The sequence below is a fragment of the Haliotis rufescens genome, unplaced genomic scaffold (genome assembly GCF_023055435.1).
Source record: "Haliotis rufescens isolate VD_foot unplaced genomic scaffold, xgHalRufe1.0.p SCAF_53, whole genome shotgun sequence".
In the NCBI taxonomy this organism is placed as follows: Eukaryota; Metazoa; Mollusca; class Gastropoda; order Lepetellida; family Haliotidae; genus Haliotis; species Haliotis rufescens.
In genome coordinates, this window is record NW_025964257.1 from 2322051 (window position 1) to 2342834 (window position 20784).

The 20784-nt window shown below is 39.9% G+C and overlaps 1 protein-coding gene across 1 annotated transcript in view; it reads left to right on the forward strand.

The window, feature by feature from the left end:
- Positions 1-20784, forward strand: part of LOC124119591 (basement membrane-specific heparan sulfate proteoglycan core protein-like) — a 189620-nt gene that overhangs the window by 159368 nt on the left and 9468 nt on the right. The window contains exons 4-12 of the mRNA XM_048385007.1: positions 9130-9186; positions 9326-9535; positions 10127-10411; positions 10846-11142; positions 11796-11951; positions 12271-12289; positions 12442-12494; positions 12600-12689; positions 12798-12932. Of these exons, the coding sequence (XP_048240964.1) occupies positions 9130-9186; positions 9326-9535; positions 10127-10411; positions 10846-11142; positions 11796-11951; positions 12271-12289; positions 12442-12494; positions 12600-12689; positions 12798-12932 (1302 nt within the window). The remainder of the gene's footprint in view (positions 1-9129; positions 9187-9325; positions 9536-10126; positions 10412-10845; positions 11143-11795; positions 11952-12270; positions 12290-12441; positions 12495-12599; positions 12690-12797; positions 12933-20784) is intronic.

Sequence of the window (20784 nt, forward strand, 5' to 3'; positions counted from 1 at the left end):
ATATTTTTTATTTTGTATACATAGACATATTTATCCTCCTCAACTGATCAAACTGTATACGTGTCTCTATGGCTGTTATGATTCACTCCTCTATGACGTGTGTATTGTTCTCTTTCCAAACACTACACACATACACTTGAGGACAATGTATATCTTGACAGTCTATGCATTGCATCTAGTTTTCCTCGTTGAGCTGCGATGTAATTGGATACAGTTCCCTCAACACTTTTCCTGTCAGTCAGGTTTACAAAGGGACGTTGGTTTGTGCAACCTGGCAGATCATCTCATTTTGCCTTAAATGTATCATTTTACATGACCTTTAGTGTCAGGTCGAGGCGTCCTGAACTAAATTTCATTGTAACATAGATCATATCCTTGCACAGTTGCGATCAATGCCATATGTAACATATATCATATCCTTGCACAGTTGCGGCAATGCTATATATAACATAGATCATATCCTTGCACATTTGCAGTCAATGCTATAAGTAACATAGATCTTATCCTTGCACAGTTGCGTTCACTGCTATATGTAACAAAGATCTTATCCTTGCACATTTGCGGTCAACGCTATATGTAACATAGATCATATCCTTGCACAGTTGCATTCAACGCTATATGTAACAAAGATCTTATCCTTGCACAGTTGCGTTCAATGCTATATGTAACATATATCATATCCTTGCACAGTTGCGGTCAACGCTATATGTAACAAAGATCATATCCTGCAAAGCTGCGGTCAGTGCTATATGTAACATAGATCATATCCTTGCAAAGTTGCAGTCAACACTACATGTAACATAGACCATATCCTTGCAAAGCTGTTGTCAATGCTATAAGTAACATAGATCGTATCCTTGCACAGTTGTGGTCAACGCTATATGTAACATATATCATATCCTTGCACAGTTGCGGTCAATGCTATATATAACATAGATCATATCCTTGCAAATTTGCGGTCAACGCCATATGTAACATATATCATATCCTTGCACAGTTGCAGTCAATGCTATATATAACATAGATCATATCCTTGCACAGTTGCGGTCAAAGCTACATGTAACATATATCATATACTTGCACAATTGCGGTCAATGCTATATATAACATAGATCATATCGTTGCACAGTTGCAGTCAATGCTATACGTAAGATATATCATATCCTTGCACAGTTGCGGTCAACGCTATATATAACATAGATCATATCCTTGCAAATTTGCGGTCAATGCTATAAGTAACATAGATCTTATCCTTGCACAGTTGCGGTCAACGCTATATGTAACATAGATCTTATCCTTTCACAGTTGTGTTCAACGCTATATGTAACAAAGATCATATCCTTGCACAGTTGCCGTCAAAGCTATATGTAACATAGATCGTATCCTTGCAGAGCTGCGGTCAACGCTATATGTAACATAAATCATATCCTTGCCAATTTGTGGTCAATGCTATAAGTAACATGTATCGTATCCTTGCACAGTTGTGGTCAATGCTATATGTAACATATATCATATCCTTGCGCAGTTGCGGTCAATGCTATATATAACATAGATCATATCCTTGCAAATTTGCGGTCAATGCTATAAGTAACATAGATCTTATCCTTGCACAGTTGCGGTCAATGCTATATATAACATAGATCATATCCTTGCAAATTTGCGGTCAATGCTATAAGTAACATAGATCTTATCCTTGCACAGTTGCGGTCAAAGCTATATGTAACATAGATCGTATCCTTGCAGAGCTGCGGTCAATGCTATATGTAACATTGATCATATCATTGCAAAGTTGCGGTCAACGCTATATGTAACATAAATCATATCCTTGCCAATTTGTGGTCAATGCTATATGTAACATAGATCATATCCTTGCACAGTTGCGGTCAATGTGATATGAACATTCACAGTTATTTTACATTTCTGTAAAATTTTCGTTTCTACTTGGTTACTGAATGGGCACGTGCGAAGGGGTTACATATTTCGTACACGCCACTGGGGAACGCCAAACCTCTTACCAATGTATGTAAATAGAATGATATAAACTCGAAACTGAACGCTGAGTGTAATGCACAGCTCTTGTGTCGTGTGGTAACACACAAGATGTCAGTGAAATGGGACACTAGCTATGCTGATTCAGACATTTTAGATAAATTGACGAAATTTACCAGTGGTGTAAATTGGTGGTCAACCGGTACCTCCTCTCGTCGCTGTAAAACTGTCTGTGAAACTGTTTCCATGACAAACGGATTAAGATATTTAAGATAAAGGGGCGAACATTATGCCGGTAAGGTACATTCGTTGTCAGCCGGTGTATTGTGGCATGTACCCCTCGAGCCTTTTGGAAAACTATTTATGAATCTCCGTCATATACATTTACACACAGCATCACTGTACGCTTCAAGGGGCCTGCATTAAGTCAGACGTCAATAGTCGGATTTCATGAATGAGCTAAAGGCATGTGAATGTGGTTTTATTCAATGTTAAACGAGACACTTGAGACTTGAGAGCGACGGGTGAAGTTGCCACCCTCCACCAGACACAGACACATAAGATTTAAGGGTAAATGGGTCACCGGGTCGCAACGTACAGGCAGTAACATAAAACAGGTCATTGCTGAATGTATGCATTAGAAACGTTCAGGCGTTCTTTTTTAGGACGGGTGTGTAATTACCCTTGAGTGTGTCCTTTCATCAGAAATGTAACAAAAGACATATATTATGTTATTCCTTTTGAGGACGGGCGTATGAGACGTTCACACGTGTTATTTTAATTATCCTCGTGTGCTTTCCTTCAAAAACGTAATTCTGACATGATTTATCAAAAGACGTATTATCTACACTATTCAGTTGCATTTCTCCAGTACTAAAACCAGGGACTGACATGTAGATATATGTAAAATATGTTATTTCCGTACCAACACATCAACATAACAGTAAAGTATTTCTGTGGGTGAGCTGTAGTTGACACTGGCTATACAAGTATAGATAGATCCATTGTATATCCAAGTATATTAATGGATTACATCAGTCATGATATCCATATATTCATTGAAAGGGTTAGCACATTCTGCTCCACCGATAGCACACGCCACTCACATAATTTGCATAACTTAGTAAACACTGGTTTCTTGCCCGAAGCCGGAGTAGCTCGAGCGCGACAGAAGTAACACGTCCGTTTTATACTCACACAATATAGTATCTCGTATTTACGTGGTATTAATTTGTGCACACCAGATAAAACTATACTTATCTCTGCTTGTGTCTCTAATAGGGCTCCATACATAAAATCGTGCTGAGGAAAAGAGAGATAAGGCTAGGTAGCTCACTGTTAACATGGTTATCTTTATCAGACAGATATCACTTTGGCAAAGTGACACAATACTACGCACCAGAGACGTATTCAGTCAACTGGATAAATAATAGATGGTGGCAATTTGAGGAGGCCCCAGGTGTCCCTGTGTGTCAGTGAATACTCAATAGGCTTGTACGTATGTCGTGTACACAACATATACTGGAGCTTGCTACCCGGAAGCACATCGGGTAGGTACATGTTACAACGAGTGTACTACTCGCCAGGACGTGATCAACTTTATTGCAGTGGATCAATAACTGTGTGTAAGTGTGAGCTGAGGGTTCGTGGATCTATTGCGAATACAACGTACAATGTCACGGTAACCACAGAGTACCCTTCATCAGGAGGTAATCTAGATGGGATAACTTCTACCTGTCACTCTGTGTGCGTGCTGGGCTTGTAGGTCTGTCTGTGTATATTGGAACTCACAACCGGAAATCGCAGAAGGTAGGCATTTGAAACCATGAGCGTCAACTAACCCGTCTTAAATCTAAAATAGTTTGTAGGTGTTACTCTGCAATGTCATGTGAAGCCTGAGTGCTGGCTTATGTCTAAGTCCCAGTGAGCATGGCGGGACTGCATAAAATACGCCGTCGTGTGCTTAGTTTTAAAAACATAAGTATAGTCTCGAAGTTCCGAATAATGCCACGATACAGCTTGGTGTTGCTAGTCGTGTTGTGGGACAAGAAGATTACAGTCAACATTGGTAAGCACTTACGCTGCGGGACAGTCATTAGTCGAAATTCTAAAATTGTTAAAATTGTGATTTAAGGATATATTTTTAAAGCCTTAGGCCTAATTAGGCTACATGGACTGTGAATGTACTGAATGAATTGAAACGCTTTGAAGGCTGATGACGATGGAAGCTCACGCTGGACTCATTTGAATATGATCTCAATGGATCTTTTTTGTCCAAGTGAATTTTATGAGTGTCAGATTGTCCGTCCGTCGGAAAAATTCAGACATCTAAAAAACAAAGCCCAGCTGTGGTGTATAAATTGCGCATACCTCGTCAATGTCTGCATGTGGTACATTTGTTTTGTTATTGTGTTTGTTGTTTAACGCCACACTCAGCAATATTCCAGCTATATGCCGGCGGTCTGTAAATACTCGAGTCTGGACAAGACAATCTAGTGATTGACAGCGTGAGCATCGATCCAAGCAATTGGAATCGATGACATGCATCAACCAAGTCAGCGAGCCTGACCACCCGATCCCGTTCGTCGCCTTTTACGACAGGCATAGTCGTCTTTTACGGCAAGCATGGGTTGCTGAAGACCTATTCTACCCCGGAGCATGTGGCATGTAGATTAATATATCATATGAGTTTGGCGGCAAGAACAAAGATCACAGCAGTGTAAGCGTAATAAATACACCACTATGGTATATGTTCTTTCCGATCTAATAGGGACGGTCAGGAACCCTAGTGGTTAAAGCGTTCGCTCGTCTCGCCCGGGTTCGATCCTGATATGGGTATAATGTGTGAAGCCCATGCCCATGCCTCGCCGTGATATTGCTGAAATATTGCTAAAAGCGCGTAAAACCATACTCATTCACTCACTCCGATCTAGTAAAATAGTTTCACAATTCTTTTGAAAACGATGTGACGACATAACTTTGCGTTTTGTAAGTAAGATGTGAAGACATATTCATACATGTTGCTCTGTGAACACTTTTGTTGGGGTGGCTGTTGTTTGCATAGGTGAGAACAAATAGTAACCTGGTGACCAACAGAAGAATAGTTTATATGTTTGAGATTACAATTTGAGGATTACGTGGAAGACCCCTAAGAGAATAAATCGCTGCTTAAATTCAGGGTTCAAAAGTGAAATAAAATAATGTTTTTGGAAATATTCTATGCTTTATATCTATGCAATTCAATAGGTCAATCCTTTTGCATTGCAGGACGTATTTGTGAGCTATATTCAGTCAGATGGGTAAGGACATGTTAAAGACAAGGAATTACAGGGTTGTATCAGAGCAACAGTTTGATCACAATGAAATACAAATACATTAATCCTCCTGATCAGTTATTGACAAAGGCAATTCCTACTATTTCAGAAATATGTCGACAACGACTGGCAGAATCATTGAATTGTACAAGGCAGTCAGGACAATTTACGTTTTGGGAATAGCATTCAATGGTGAGTTAATTTCTTATTAATCCACACAAAACTAACACAGCCATACAACGTTAACAGGGATAATGAATGCATGTGTGCATTGGTTTAAAAAACTGTTATCAGTGCGTGTCAACTAGGAGAAATCAAAGGGACGTAGGTACTTTGAGGCATCCTCATATTCCATGTGTTGATATTCAATTGTATTCCCAACAGGTGTAGCGTCCCAGCTGTCCTCCAGCCCTGTGGTAGTGAGGGAGTCTCAGACTGCCAGTTTCAGGTGGCAAGTTCCAGCTGTGTCAGACGGTTCCACTCTTACTTCCCTATATGTCATCAGTCCATCTGGAACTACAGTACTGCTGGTCTATACAGATACAAATAACCACCGGACAGCACCTGAGTACACAGCTCGTGTGACCTACTCCGGGAATCTAGCTGCTAACCCCGGGATCATGGCCTTTGACCTCCGCAGTGTTGTCAGATCTGATGCTGGGGACTACGTCTGTGGGAGGAATGGACCATCTGACATCATACCACAGTGTGGACAGAAGCTGGTTGTTCCTGGTAAGTCCACTTTACAACGTAACTGGTGTCACGTGGTTTCCCGAAATTGGATTTTGATTTACTTATACTTACTTAGTATTCAAATTAAGCTTCAAATTACGTGCCCAGGCAACTGATTACTGTGTTTTGATATCTATGGCTGTGTTCAAAGTGTCAGCTTGACATCGGAGCCGTTGGCTAAAAAAACCCAAGTCAAATCCATTTTCAGACAACGTAGGATCAGTTCTCACTATTAATGAACATATTTACAAAACAAGCAACAGAGCGAGAGTGATATGTTTCTAAATGTCAACAATAATGCACGTCGTTTCCATATTCTCAGAGAAACATAATGTTCTGGCTAGATATTTGTTGCTGATACATTTACAAATGACAACGCTGTGTAATTTCCTTCATCACATCACCAATTACTGGTTGTCAGTTGTGACTTACTGAGAGCTTTTAGAAATAATGTTACTTTTGAACTGACTTAAATATTTTTACTAAAACATATTTAAGTCAATTATTATAGAAAGTTAACAATACTAATTACACAAACTGCTTATTTAATCCTTCACTCAAACAACTGTAGACACCAATACCACATCAGCCACATCGTTCAGCCAAAAAAGCAACACAAGATTCGGCCATTCTACTATCAAACCGTCAGGAAACAGTTAATCGTCAGCAGAATTTGCCTAATGTTTTCTCAGTTTATGGAAACATAAACACAAAACGGAATCACTTCAAACTTCTATTTTTTTTTATGTCGATAAGTTCTAAGGTTGTCATTAATGTAGAAAGTTTGTATGCAGTCAATATTTGAACACTTTCCCGGTCCAGTCTTGCTTTTAGGGATATAATATTGGATTCGCATAATTTGGCATATATATGAGAAATATTTAATGTGTTCTCCCTAGACACTGTATATATTTAACCAATTATTAAAAGAAGCATAAAATATAACAAACACGTTCAAGTGATAAGTTATGGCGACTAACTTGACTTAAAATTAGCAATGCATATTAGTAATGAACCAATAGTAATGATTTTGATTGCTACGACAAGATAGTTATAGGTATAAACATATTTAAGACAGTGAAAACAGACCATTTTGTTGCCCTCCGGAACGAACACTTTGGATTCATGAGCATTGACATTGAGTTTGCATCAATTACAGCAACTATTAAACAATCTGGCACAGTGTGTATGTCTTCTCTTATTCAGGCAGTCATGACATGTGTAGGGTGGGTTGTACTGTGATAGGGTTATCAGTGGACTGTAACTCCTTCGTTCACCTTCTCGTATTTGTAACTGCTATTGATACTGCTGCCTATACACACATGTGTACACTGTATATATCAGCTAAGATATGAGTGGCGTTCAATTTGGACATCACATCTTGACACACGGTCTCTATGAGTGAATATTGGTCATACATTTTCCTCAATGAGTTTCCGCATTAATCCATGAATCATGATATAAATAAGGTAATATCCCAATGCAGAAACAAAAAAGACAGTTTTGTTTTTATGAACGTACATGTAAATTGATGGATTTTAATAATACAGGTCAACCCACCAAACCAACACTCACTGGACCATCAGCCCCTGTGTTTGGAAGACGGTTCACCTTGACCTGCAGCTCCACCTCTACCCCTGTCCCAGCTGACCATGGCCTGACCTTGACCTACACCTGGCAGCGTGACAACACTGACATCACAGTTACCTCCCCTGGTTCCCCCTACACCTTCACAGTGAGTTCCCGGGACAGTCACAGCTACAGATGTAAGGCAACAGAAGACCAGGGTCTGGAGTCAGAGTGGAGCCAGCTGTACAACATGGAGCCACAGTGTATGTATACAATGCCATTCAATATTCCGATATTCAGTAATGTTGTTGCCAAATATATTTCATAAGGTAGACACCCCTTCCTCAGTAGCACTCACAAATTGTAAAACAATCCCATGCAAAGCACGATCCTGTGCAGTCGAACATGTAGTGACAGTCACAATGCTACTACTCAGATTGTACCGAGCTGGTATAGTTGTAGCTTCTTGTACCAGCGATCTGACCAGTCAATGACATTTGATTCCATACAATATCGTCCATGTTTCATTGAACTGGATTCCATGCGTGACACTACGCACAAGCGCTATGTGGAACAAAATGTTGCAGAGAATGATTTCACATTTGGTGACGAAGACTTTTATTGTTGTATTTGTTAGCAAGTGAAATTTCTAGAACAGGGGTCAGATGTGCGGACAGCCATTCTAAATTAGAGAATAAACCAAATTCTACTCACACCTCCGCCGGTATCTACCCGGCCTACCTTGGCCTGCACACTTCCTTGTACGTCGCGAGTTAAACCCTGGCCAACCTTGGTCATATATGTCCGGACCTCAGTGTAGAAATACGCCCATGAATGTTGCCAACTACTTGACCATGGTCAGTGGTCAGTTAGTTATATTCACCCATAGCGTGGCACTACATGAACACGTGACACAGTGATATTCTAAATATATTTCTGCCATAACTTCCTTTCAAAGCAACACTGAATAGTGATAAACATGATAGTTAGTAGAGATAAGAGGCGAAACGAGTAATGTTGGCATTTTTTCTTACAAAGTACAAACGTTGCATATTATCATAAAAGTCATATTACTTCGGTTTATTAATATTCTAATCTGTGATGTCAGTTTAAATTTGGCTTGACTCGAGAACACATTCGGTAGCTGTGGTTAAGCCGCTTGGGGTGAGAGACGACGCGAGCAGGGGTTGCCTATTCAGTTGTCGCCTCTTTGGTATATAAGCGGAATGCTACATCTCCGAACTGTATCAGCTCGTACGGCAGCGTCGGTGCTACAACGAAAACTTCACGAAAACTAGTTCCGACGTCTTCTAAACTACTCAGACTGCCGTCGTAGCAGTATATACCGCTGTTGATTATAAAACTCTCTATGTATTTAGTTCCGGTCAATATGTATATTAGAACTCGAAAGATGGCCTCATGACCCAACAACCCCCCACTCCAGGTGGAAATATCTGGAGGGTTACCTGTGTTCCTCCACCTGTGTGTACATACATTGGTTTACTCTGTTTCACTATTCTGACAGATGGCCCCTATGCTGTGACCCTACAACCCTCCACTCTGTCCTACACCAGGAGGGAAGGTCAAGAGAGTGTACCAAGTATCCTCTGTTCAGCCACCTGTGTGTACATACATTGGTTTACTCTGTTTCACTATTCTGACAGATGGCCCCTATGCTGTGACCCTACAACCCTCCACTCTGTCCTACACCAGGAGGGAAGGTCAAGAGAGTGTACCAAGTATCCTGTGTTCAGCCACCTGCAGACCTGCGTGTACATCATACAAGTGGTTCAAGGGCGGAACAGTCCACAGTGATGGAGCTACACTGACTCTCCCGGTGGCTGACAGGTCACAGACAGGATCCTACAAGTGCCAGGCTTCCAATACACACGGGACTAATGACAGCTCAAGTGTCTCCGTGGATATTACACGTGAGTTTTGTCAAGCAGAAACCGACACCTTCTCTGATACGTTCCTTTACCTTATTGGTTAAAGCTGGATGGCCGCACATCATTAGGCATATGTTCATATGAACGTTTTCACAAAATGCCTTATGAGGACTGTCATAAACATGAAGATAAATTACATTGAGAAATGTATGTTTTTAATTTGCCTGAGTTACATTGGCGAATGCTCTGCATCCAGTTACTGTATGTGATCTTCAGACAATGGTGTGGGGTGACGTAAAATAACGATGTCACACGTCGATTGAGATGACCCATGCATTGTCCAATACAACTACCATATCCCATTTACACTGAAAGGAGGAACCCTGATGCAAAAAGTCCCGTTGTTGTATCATCTCTGTTGACTTTGATGTATCGTTTCAGTTCTATTGAGAGATATAGGTTTCATATACGCATATAGGGGAAACTTTGGAACAGAACTGAATGATGAAATATAATACAAATAATAGAAATGCATACTTACAACAATCTTTGTTCCTAATTATATTCGCCTAACATTTTTTTAATCTGAGTACACACAACTTGCAATGCAACATTTTGGGTTATTTGTTTCAGATCGGGCGAGTATAAGTATGTTGACCGCCAACAGTCGTAATGGTTCAGTAACAGTTAATGAGTCTGATGTGGTGATCTTGAGGTGTCAGTTGGATAATGCTGGTAAACCAAGGTCAGTCATCAGGTTACTGAATGGAACGGAGGAGTTGACAAAGGCGGATAACTCCCTGACAGCAGAATACAGACTGGAGTCAGCAGAATGTAGACAAAGAGGGAACTACTCCTGTACTGTCAGTAACAACATCGGGACACCTGTCAGCCAGTGGGTGGAGTTGCGAGTCAAATGTAGGTAATGTGGTCTGGGCATCTCTCCACACGCTAGTAGTAGTAGTAATAGAAGTAGTAGTAGTAGTAGTAGAAGAAGCAGTAGTAGAAGTAGGAGTAGGAGGAGGAGTAGAAGTAGAAGCAGCAGCAGTAGTAGTAGTAGTAGTAGTAGTAGTAGTAGTAGTAGTTGTAGTAGTAGTTGTAGTAGTTGTAGTAAAGTAGTAGTAGTAGTAATAGTAGTAGAAGGAGAAGGAGTTGTAATAATATTTTTTTAAGATGTAACAGTAACAAGTCCTACCTTACTAACTGATTGATTGACTCGATTGACTCGTTGATTGAGAGTATGTTTTCGTAACTAGATTGCAGTTACCATGTGTATAGCAATGGGGTGTCTTTCTCCACCAAATCAAGCCAGTGTTTACCTTGCTTTGACTCATTGACATGTTTTGCATTAGGTTCTCCTCGACTTGCTGTGACAGTCCCAACTCAACTCAAGTACGCCGCTACACTGGGGGGTAACGTGAACGTGTCTGTGTCAGTCCTGGCCTACCCCTTCCCCACATTCACCTGGAGTAGAACCAACTGCACCAGCCAGGACCTCATTGGTTCCTCCAGCCCTGTCTCCGACATCTCAGTCACTGCCAGACTACACCTTACTGACCTCCAACAACAGGACGTCGGGGACTACAGTCTTACAGTGGGCAATGGTGTCGGCAGTTCAGTGACATACACTCTCACAATAGTGGCTGTAGGTGAGATGCTGATTTCTGATTATCAGTCAAGCCTTCAGGATTTTTCTATTCAAAAGTTTATGTAAATATCTCTACTTGTTGTTTGCTCATTTTACGTTTATTTAGCTTCACAAATTATGAACTTAACTTGTCAGCATTCTCAAATGAAACTATGATTACAATCGTCTGATTAATGTTTTGTTGTTACGCCCACTACAGATAACAACGAAGGATTTGCCCATTCATATCTTTCTTAAATACTATTGTCTCATTTTAACTTCTGTTGAGTTTCTAAATAATATCATTTAAAATAGATGTTGTCCCGTTTCCTTTCTGGACATAACAAAATAGCCCAATGGTACTTATCTGTATGCACCATTAATGAATGCTCTGATGGATAATTTTCTATATTTATTTAGGTTTCCAGGGATTTCTTGAATTCAAAGTAAACATGTGTATCTTGGTTTGAGCAATATATATATCAGCATGACCAACACAAGAAATTAGCTTCACACGTTGTACGCATATTGGGAATCGAACCTAATGTCTGATTACCTACCACTTAAACCTATGACCAAATAATTTGTTTGAAAGTAGGAAATTGAAAACAAATATATTTTCATCTGAATATAGTGACAGGCATTGTCTGTTATGATATTTTGTTCATATTGTAGATCCACCAGACCAGCGAAAACTTGAAACTCCTTGTTTGTATTCAGGGGTAATAGTAGGATCCACAGTAGGAGGCATTCTTCTTACGTTGCTCATTGTGGGAAGTGTTCACATGGTTCTGTACAGAAAGGGATACAAGTTCGGACATATTCCAGAAGGTATACAGTTCAATTTCCGTAGTAAAATGATTGAATATTATTTGCAGGTAATAGGGAGAATGTCAATATAATGGTCAATGACATATGCGAATATGTTTGAAAGAAAGATTGTAAGAATTTCTTTTGTTGAATGTATATGTAGAATATTGACAGAAAATGACGTAGTTTTACCAGCAAATGCCTTGTTAAAGGTTGCAGTTATTATATAAAGTTTACTTTATCATTTTCTATGTGGATTTCATTTACTATTGACAATACATGTTGCCATGGGTGATGTGTGTTTTACATTATATTCCATGTGGTTTTTCTTGTTTTACAGAAACTGCATCACGAAAAAGGTAGTATAAATGCAAACGTTAAACATAACAATGAGTAAACATTTGCAAATATGGAAAAAAGATATGGAGACATATAAATTCTGGCTAAAAACTGAGGTTTAATGCTCCATTCCATTATGAATTTTCAGTAACGTACTTTGTTGTCTTCCTAGCACCAGGAATTCCGAAACTGTAGAAATGGATAACAGAGGGTATTCATCATTAGGTAGGTACTGGTTACTGGTTGTTACCCTTTTGCTGAAATTACCATTCTGTATGCGTCCATTTAACACTGAAATCATTACTACGTTTTCGCATTGTCTTGTTTCAGATCAGATAAATGGCCCAGTCCAGTATTCAAATTTGGAGGAATCAGAAAAACAACAGTATTCACAGTTGAAGATTTATGAGAATACAAAAGGTAGATGACGATTTTTTCCATTTTGCCCAATTTGTTGAAGTGCTAGTTAGAAGTAGGGAGTTATGATTTGGGATTATTATTGAAATACGTAATGAATTACATCTTCAGCGGATGCTGCAGCAGATACAAGTACCTATGAGGGCACAGTAGATACTCCCCCTGTCACCTATGAGTCGGTCAGAGTATCACCATACCAGAACACTGAGGCACATTCTCAAGGTAACCAACACATGAAACACTCTTGCTGATTAAACTCTTATGCCATTGCCATGGATCAACTGTTGGCATGTACGATCCAACATCATTAAACAGTTACATATGCCTTCTTTTCTATCCCAATGTAATACGTGTAGAATTTCATGTTATTGTGAGTAGATATATAATCTGTCATTTTCTATGTTTAATAACATATAGCTCTATACTTTTCAGATCCAGTAGCAGACCACGGAACACGTGCAATATATGAGATTCCTTTCCTTTGAGTCAAAACATCGTTAGACCCGTGAAAACCGTATTAAAATAGGTCCTCAGCAACCCATGCCTGCCGTAAAAGGCGACTATGCTTGTCCTAAGAAGCGGATAACGGGATCGGGTGGTCAGGCTCGCTGAGTTGGTTGGATCATTGCTCATGATATCATCACTGGATTGTCCGGCCCAGTCTCGATTATTTACAGGCCGTCGTCATATAACTGGAATATTGATGATTGCAGCGTTCAACAACGATCCAACAACAAAACATCGTTATTACTTACTTCACGTTTTCCTTACATTGTTTTATGTTTCTTTGATAAAAGCACAGTTACATAATCCAAACATTGACCATGTCAAATAGGTGAAAGGAGCTTAGTCACACCATGTTGGTTATGCTCATGTCTATTTATGTATCGCCTTTGTCACTGAATATTTCACACAGGAAATAAATACGATCGCATTAACTTAATGGAAACATTGCAGTTGAAATATTGTTATCAGTGTAAGATTTCTGGGACTTTAACCTCTTTCTGTTATTTGGTGCAAAGAAGCATTTGTTGTTGAACATAAATGAGGAAACCTGATCAGCCAGTTTTAGTTTCTAGTTTCTGCCATACAGTCGTATAAAGTCGGGTATTGTTATCACTTAACCAGATGCCAGTACTGCAATGTTATGATAAATAATTCACCTGAATGGAGGCGGTGAGGTGATGTGAACTGGAGTTTAACGTCGAAATAGTATTGCCCTTATTTAGCGACGTGCATTCGGGCTTGTGAGTGTGCGCGCGCGCGTGTGTGTGTCAGCCTAGAGTCGATACTTTGGTAGTTTGGAAAGCATATCTTCGTTTTGTTCATTCGGATGGGTCGTAGCGAGGATATTCGTGAACAATCATGCAGTCAAACTCTCTGACGTTTCTCAATGTTACTGGAACGCTGCGTTAAAGATTAAAGTGTCTAATTCTTCCGAAAGAAGGCTTCTGTATGTGAGTGAGTGACACACATCATGACATTTAATTGTTACAAATTTGAATGGAGTAGAAATTAAAATTATAGTGTTAAGGCCAGCAGGCAACTGACTGACGGATATCATCAGTGTTTTTACCTTCTTGTACGACGAGCTAGTGAGTTTGATTTTACGCAGCTTTTAGCAATATTCCAGCAATATCATGGCGGGGGACACCAGAAATGGGCTTCACACATTGTACCCATGTCGGGAATGGAACCCGGGTCTTCGGCGTGACGAGCGAACGCTTTAACGACTAGGCTACCCGAACACCCCGATTATGTATGTATTACCAGGGATTTCGCAAAGAATGTGGAAGTAGTCCGTCAGTGTTTACGTGAAAAACGTATTAACGTCAAATTGTGTCGTTCATACACTTATAAAAGACAATAATAATAACATTGAAATAGGGATGATACCAGGTGCTCGTACCAGGTACATGTAAGCGTATCCTGCCACATCGGTAGCACCCGTGGAGGGAATAAGTTCACGTTTTGTTTCATGTAAAACAGTTTATTTGGTTTTAGTACATTATTGTTTGCGCCATAGCTTGATTGTGATGATAGATTGACTTAAACTATGTCATCTTTCTTTCTGCATGTCTGTAGGTACACAAATCCCACTCCAGCGGACATCCTTTAATATATGAATTAATTTAGAAACGCCATGCTAAATATTCGTTTACAACCCCAAATAAAATTGTAAAGTACCGCACAAAGACAAAAGGATTCAAAATGTCAGTGTGATCATCCCATTCCTGTTGGTATTAGGGTTTCCAGGAATGACATATAACCCCGACCCTTATAAGAAAAGGTGTTTTTCGAGAGAACGCATTAAATAATGTCAAAGCCACCGACAACCTTTAGTGATCTCATGTTTTATCACTTACATTATGTTCATCATTGAACTGCTAAGTTCATGTAGTAAAGGTTCTAAATAGTTTCAAACCATCGGTTAATGTATACATAGTGTGAACGAGTGGCGATCAGAGGAGACAGAATATTGTAACTAATATTGGGCCCCTTATCTATTCAATCGTTTAAAATTTAACATCATGTCGACTGTGATAGTGAACCTTTGTTGCTCCTGTAAGTGGTCTGAACAAGAGAGCTTCCGCTGTATGTGTATATTGTAGGCAAATGTCGGTGACACGGAACTCGGATTATTCGCGTTCTATATTAGCATTGCCATATGCACAGACATGTCAATGTGTAGAGCATTCAGTTCAGCAAAGGGGCACGTGGTGGCCTGGATACGATCTGATAACACACAGGGATGTGAAATGTGAGAGTTGCCATGGCATTCGATGGGCTTCCTGCTCAGGTGTAAAGTATGGTGGCTGATTATTGCCATCTCTATGACAGAACTGCGGGGACTGATTAGTGGGTCTGGACATCATAAAGACACCATGTTTCCACTGCCTTTTCCGATGAGATTACAAATATATATATATATATATATATATATATATATATATATATAGAGAGAGAGAGAGAGAGAGAGAGAGAGAGAGAGAGAGAGAGATAGATCTATATACACCTTTGGAGAGGATAACATTTTGGGATGGTACCACAATCCCTCGGAAGACGCCACAACGCGACTGATCCACAGCATGAAATGTCATCAACCAACAAGGTGACCAGATTAAAGCATGGTGGCTTGTTAATGTTATTTTGTTCTGAAGTAGAGTGGACCGTTTTACACCAACCGATCCGCACGTCCTGATGTGTTGATATAACATTGTGAATAACTTTGTTTGTCTCCTTGTAATTTGTTTCAATTGAAATTTAAGAGCAACGTAATATACTCTTCAAAAGAAGAACAAAAGAAACGCCATGCCAGATTTGTGAGGTAGGAAAATAGATTTGTACGAGGAGCCGTACAACATGTTGAGCCAAAATGTTGTGGAGAGAACACTTGGTTATTGTAGTCATCTCAATTATCCATACATAGGAAAAAGTCCAAAGTGAAGGTCAGCTCGCATCAATAACGCTTATGTACCCCGTTGGTTTCGAAAGCAGTTTGACATCTCCTGCCCATGGAAGAGACGAGGATGCGAATCACATAAAGAGGAATCGTCGCCCACTCGGCCTGCAACGATACAACCAACCGCTGCAACGTCTAGGGGGTGTGGTTGACGTCGGCGTGGCCGTCTATCCCATTCATCCCACAGGTGCTCTATCGGGCTCGGATCCGGGGATCTCGGGGTCAGATCATGAACGTTGTTGTTGTGTAGACAGGCTCTTGTGATCCGTGCTGTATGCGGTCGAGCGTTGCCCTTATGGAATACACCGTTGCCGTTGGTTGCAGATAGGAGGGCGTGTTCCAGGAGAATTTCGTTGGTGTATCGTTGAGCCGTAAGATTGCCTGTTCATTTAGACATTTAGACAACGACGGAAGTGTTACAGTCGCAGGCCAGGTCTAACCTCTCTCCTCCCAGACCTTTAGTCTGATCGTGTATATACCCAGGGTCGTCAGCTAAAATCCTTTGTTTCACAACTCCCTGCATCTGGTCAATGTATCTGGTCAGTGGCTTTTTTTCCGAATCGTACGTGTTTCCCGACTAATTCTTTGCATGTCTTTGTTGAGATTATTTTGATCTGGGAAATTTGTCACTGACAATATAACACATTAAACCTCTTCATTTTGCACCTCTTGGTCCCCCTAGGGTGCTTTTAAGGCCAAAAATATTCCGTATTTCGTTTCTTTTGTTTATGAGTATATTTACTCATATTTATAGTATTATTGTCACAAGTTGTTCAAGATATGCTTTATGTTATTTGAACACTTAGAGAATTCTGTACCAGAAAAATGTCACGTTATTTCATAAATATCATTGTTATCTGCACCATCGTTATCACCATTATCGCCATTTCAGACAGACGTTTCAACATCAACGTCACCAATTAGAGTCGAAAGGAATACACCTCCCCTGAACATCTACGTTTACAGCTTAATATGACATGGTGATAATATTCAATTGCAAAAGTATTACATTTCTTTGCATCCTTTATATATTTTGTTTCTGTGCCCAGTCCTTACAGCATACTATATTTCTTCTCTCAATTCCTGATGTAACATCACACTGATGTATAACACGAAAGGAGTAGGCGTTGTGTGGACTTTTGATTTAACGTCGCCTCCAAGATAATTGCGTTTATTTTGCGACGTGCATGCGCGCGTGCGTGCGTGCGTGTGTGCGTGCTTGTCGGTTGTAGAGAGACCGGTCAGTTCTACATACTTATTTATGTTTCCATACGTCTTCCTAGTGGGTAGTTATTCAATTTAACACCATCATTCTCCATTTATTCTTCCCTTTGAATTCCTTTGTGCAAATGTAGTGAAATGCATGATGAAGTAAGTTATATTTATTAGTTGTTGAAAGCAACACTCCACATAAACTGCCTGTGTCACTATTATGAAAACAATATAGTGACATGGATGCGTAGAAAACAGTTTTACAAATTACGACACATGTTTCCCATTCTGCATGATGCTTCCACTAAGCATGTTAGAATCCGTCAAACATTTTGTATAGCTGATTGCCAGATGCTTAACATTTATTTTTAAAAGTCTACAATAGCATATACATTGGGTACTATTCTATAAAGTAACAAAATGTCTTTCAAAGTCTAAATATATTAGAAGTAATTATATAAACTACATTTGTCCAATGACTTAAGGCATTACTTTTATGTACAGTGGAGATGTGGTATCTTGTGTACCCCAAACATTTTAAGAATTATTTTGGTATCATCATGTTTGTGAAACCTTTTGTTCCAATTGAACTGAGGTCATTTGTTCTTTACTCCAACCTCAATTTTATGTCAAACAAGGGTAATAAAATGTTAACGCTATCGTACCTAGTGTGGGAAAGAAAGTCTGTCCTATTATGTGGATATTTACGGGATGATCTACCAAGACTAAAGTGAACAAAAGTTATAGTATCATAAAAGGGGTAGGTTTCCAGGCAGAAAAACGAATAAAAACGATATCCATTGGGGTTATATGCGGCTAGAGATGCAAATATCAAAGGTGAATTAGGGACTACTTTCAGTGTTTTAGAAACCACATGAAGACGCACTTGTCATCCGGCGATCCGAGTCAGAATTAATCATCGGAAATTTGGAGAAACTACTACAATTATTGCTATCATTATCAAAAGAATAACCTACTATACTGAAAACCAGTAAGTTGAGGCATTTGAAAAGTTTTGACAACTTTGGAGATATACATTGCGAAACAATTTAGCGAGGACACTTGACCCAGCCTAGCGGGATCAGTTGTCACAATGTTTATTCCTATTGCAGGATATTTACATTCCTCAATCAAACATGCGTGATACCCTCTATTTATCCTGGCGAGTTTGTCAGTGCAACCGACTCATTAATGTCTCCTAATGTTTAACTTACTTGGGACGCAATGGTTCAGTTTTATGCTACTAAACCAGATCAGTCCGGTTTTGATTGCCAAGAAGAGGTGTGTTAGAAAGGAACCAGAGAATATGAGAATATGAGGAGTGTGTCGGCGGAATCTGTTAATATGTTGCTTTACAGTTTATATCTAACAACAAAGGGCGGTGCACCTGTTGGGCAGAGGGATGTAAGCCTTCTTTATTACCAACCCTTCTATATTAGAGTTAACACATGACAAGGAGAGCCTTGACAGTCACCCTCGTCTCCCGTTAACAACAGTAGATACATGTACGATCCACAGAATGCACAATACGGTGATGGCTATGGTGAATTACCGAGCATCATATTGCTAGTTCAGAAGCCATTTCATAGGATGGAGTACATTACATTAAAACACAGACTTTGACTGCATATTGTACATGAAAGGGTCGCTTGGCAGTACTACCGAGTCAGCATAATGGCGTCAATATATGTGTCGTGTGTGCGTCATGCTGATAAACGTTTTGACTTCCTAAACACCTCCAACAGCTAAAACTCACCAGAATGCAACGATCAGCCATGAGACCATATATACATATCAGATGTCCGCCGACGTCAGAGGAAAACCTCCACATCAGTCGAACTGGCTCAGACAATGGGAGGAGCATTGCCGATGACCCATTATTTAACAAATCAGCACAAACTCCAGCTTCCTTATTCCTTCATGTGTATTTTCCATTCATTACCATCACGCGATACATATTTGTATTTCTGCAATAATCTGTTATTTTCGAATATCCCTTCCCCTCCTTTTGGAAGAGTACATTTTGACGGATTTAATTTGCTATCACCAGTTCAGCTTTTATCAAAGCCGCTGTACATTTATGTAACACTGAACCTGCACCCATATGCCGCAGATTGACTCAGCTATATTTAGCCACTACTGAACAAGTTCAAAGCAACTGGTATACATGTTAACACGACCTTGTAGATTACTTCCGTGTTGAGCTACCCGGTCACACAAGACGACTGTAGCAACGATTTGTGTCTGACAACTTGAAATCTCAGCAGGTTTGTACTCTACTATATTTCCAGGCTTACCACATGGCATCTAATGTGTCTTAGTTTACTGGTATCGCCATGTGTGAACGCTTCTTCTGCATGACATAATGTATACTAATCAGCCACAACATCTCGATATAATCGCGCTCTTTGACGCGGCCTACATCTGCACATAATAACGTGCATATCTATACTACTCCAAATCCACACCTTAATACATACTGAAAGCGTAACATTATTTACCCTCAATAGCTCAGTGTGAAATCTATTTTCATTATCAACTCCCTGGGGTGTATACAACCCAAACTGCCTCTGAGGCGCTGGAAGGATAACGGTCACATTACCATCTCAGCCCACCGGGTACCATTTATTATTGGATGAGTCATATTTCGAGCAAAGTCACATGCTACATGTTTCAGAGTTGGGCAGGACCGAAATTCTCTCTAGGAATCTAGCTGCCAAAGGCAGCCTCAAACTACCTTCTGCGAGTTGCTGGCCACGTGCCAACACTATATGGGTCGCCTATGTATGAGTTATGTGTACGTGAAGGGCTCATAAAAACAGATATCTTGACAGGTAATATCTAGTAAGTGAACACATATTGATACGATTTGAGTGCAATTGGCTTTGTGGTCTTACAGCTTGCAGAGTTTTGGGCCTTAGGCCCTTACACGATAGTCACATGTATCTGTTTAAACAATTGAATTGAGGTGGGGTAAAATAAGTTTTAACGTCTTAAAGGCTGATAGCGACGTGCATACAGGCGTGTAAATGTGTTAACGTGTGTGTTAGTGTGTCTATCTCTCGTCCGGACAGACCGTTTATCCACAAGACCACTGAGGCGTTTTGCTTACACAAGTATGCAAATATGTATGTATATAATGTGAACGCAGGACAAAAGGTGTAGTTTATTCCTGCTGACAATTATCAACATTTCAACTAAGAGTAGATATGCCCTGCAAACACTATTGTCAGGTTGGCTGCTGTTTGCTCGGGTGAGAGAAATTAATAACCTGGTGACCAGCAGGGGAATTTGTTTATATATTTGAGATTACAATTTAAGGATAACGTAGACGAATCTTACCAGACATTAAGGCGCCACTGAAATTTTAGGTACAAATGTGAAATATAAGAATGTTACAGTCCTTATGTAACACTTTATTTT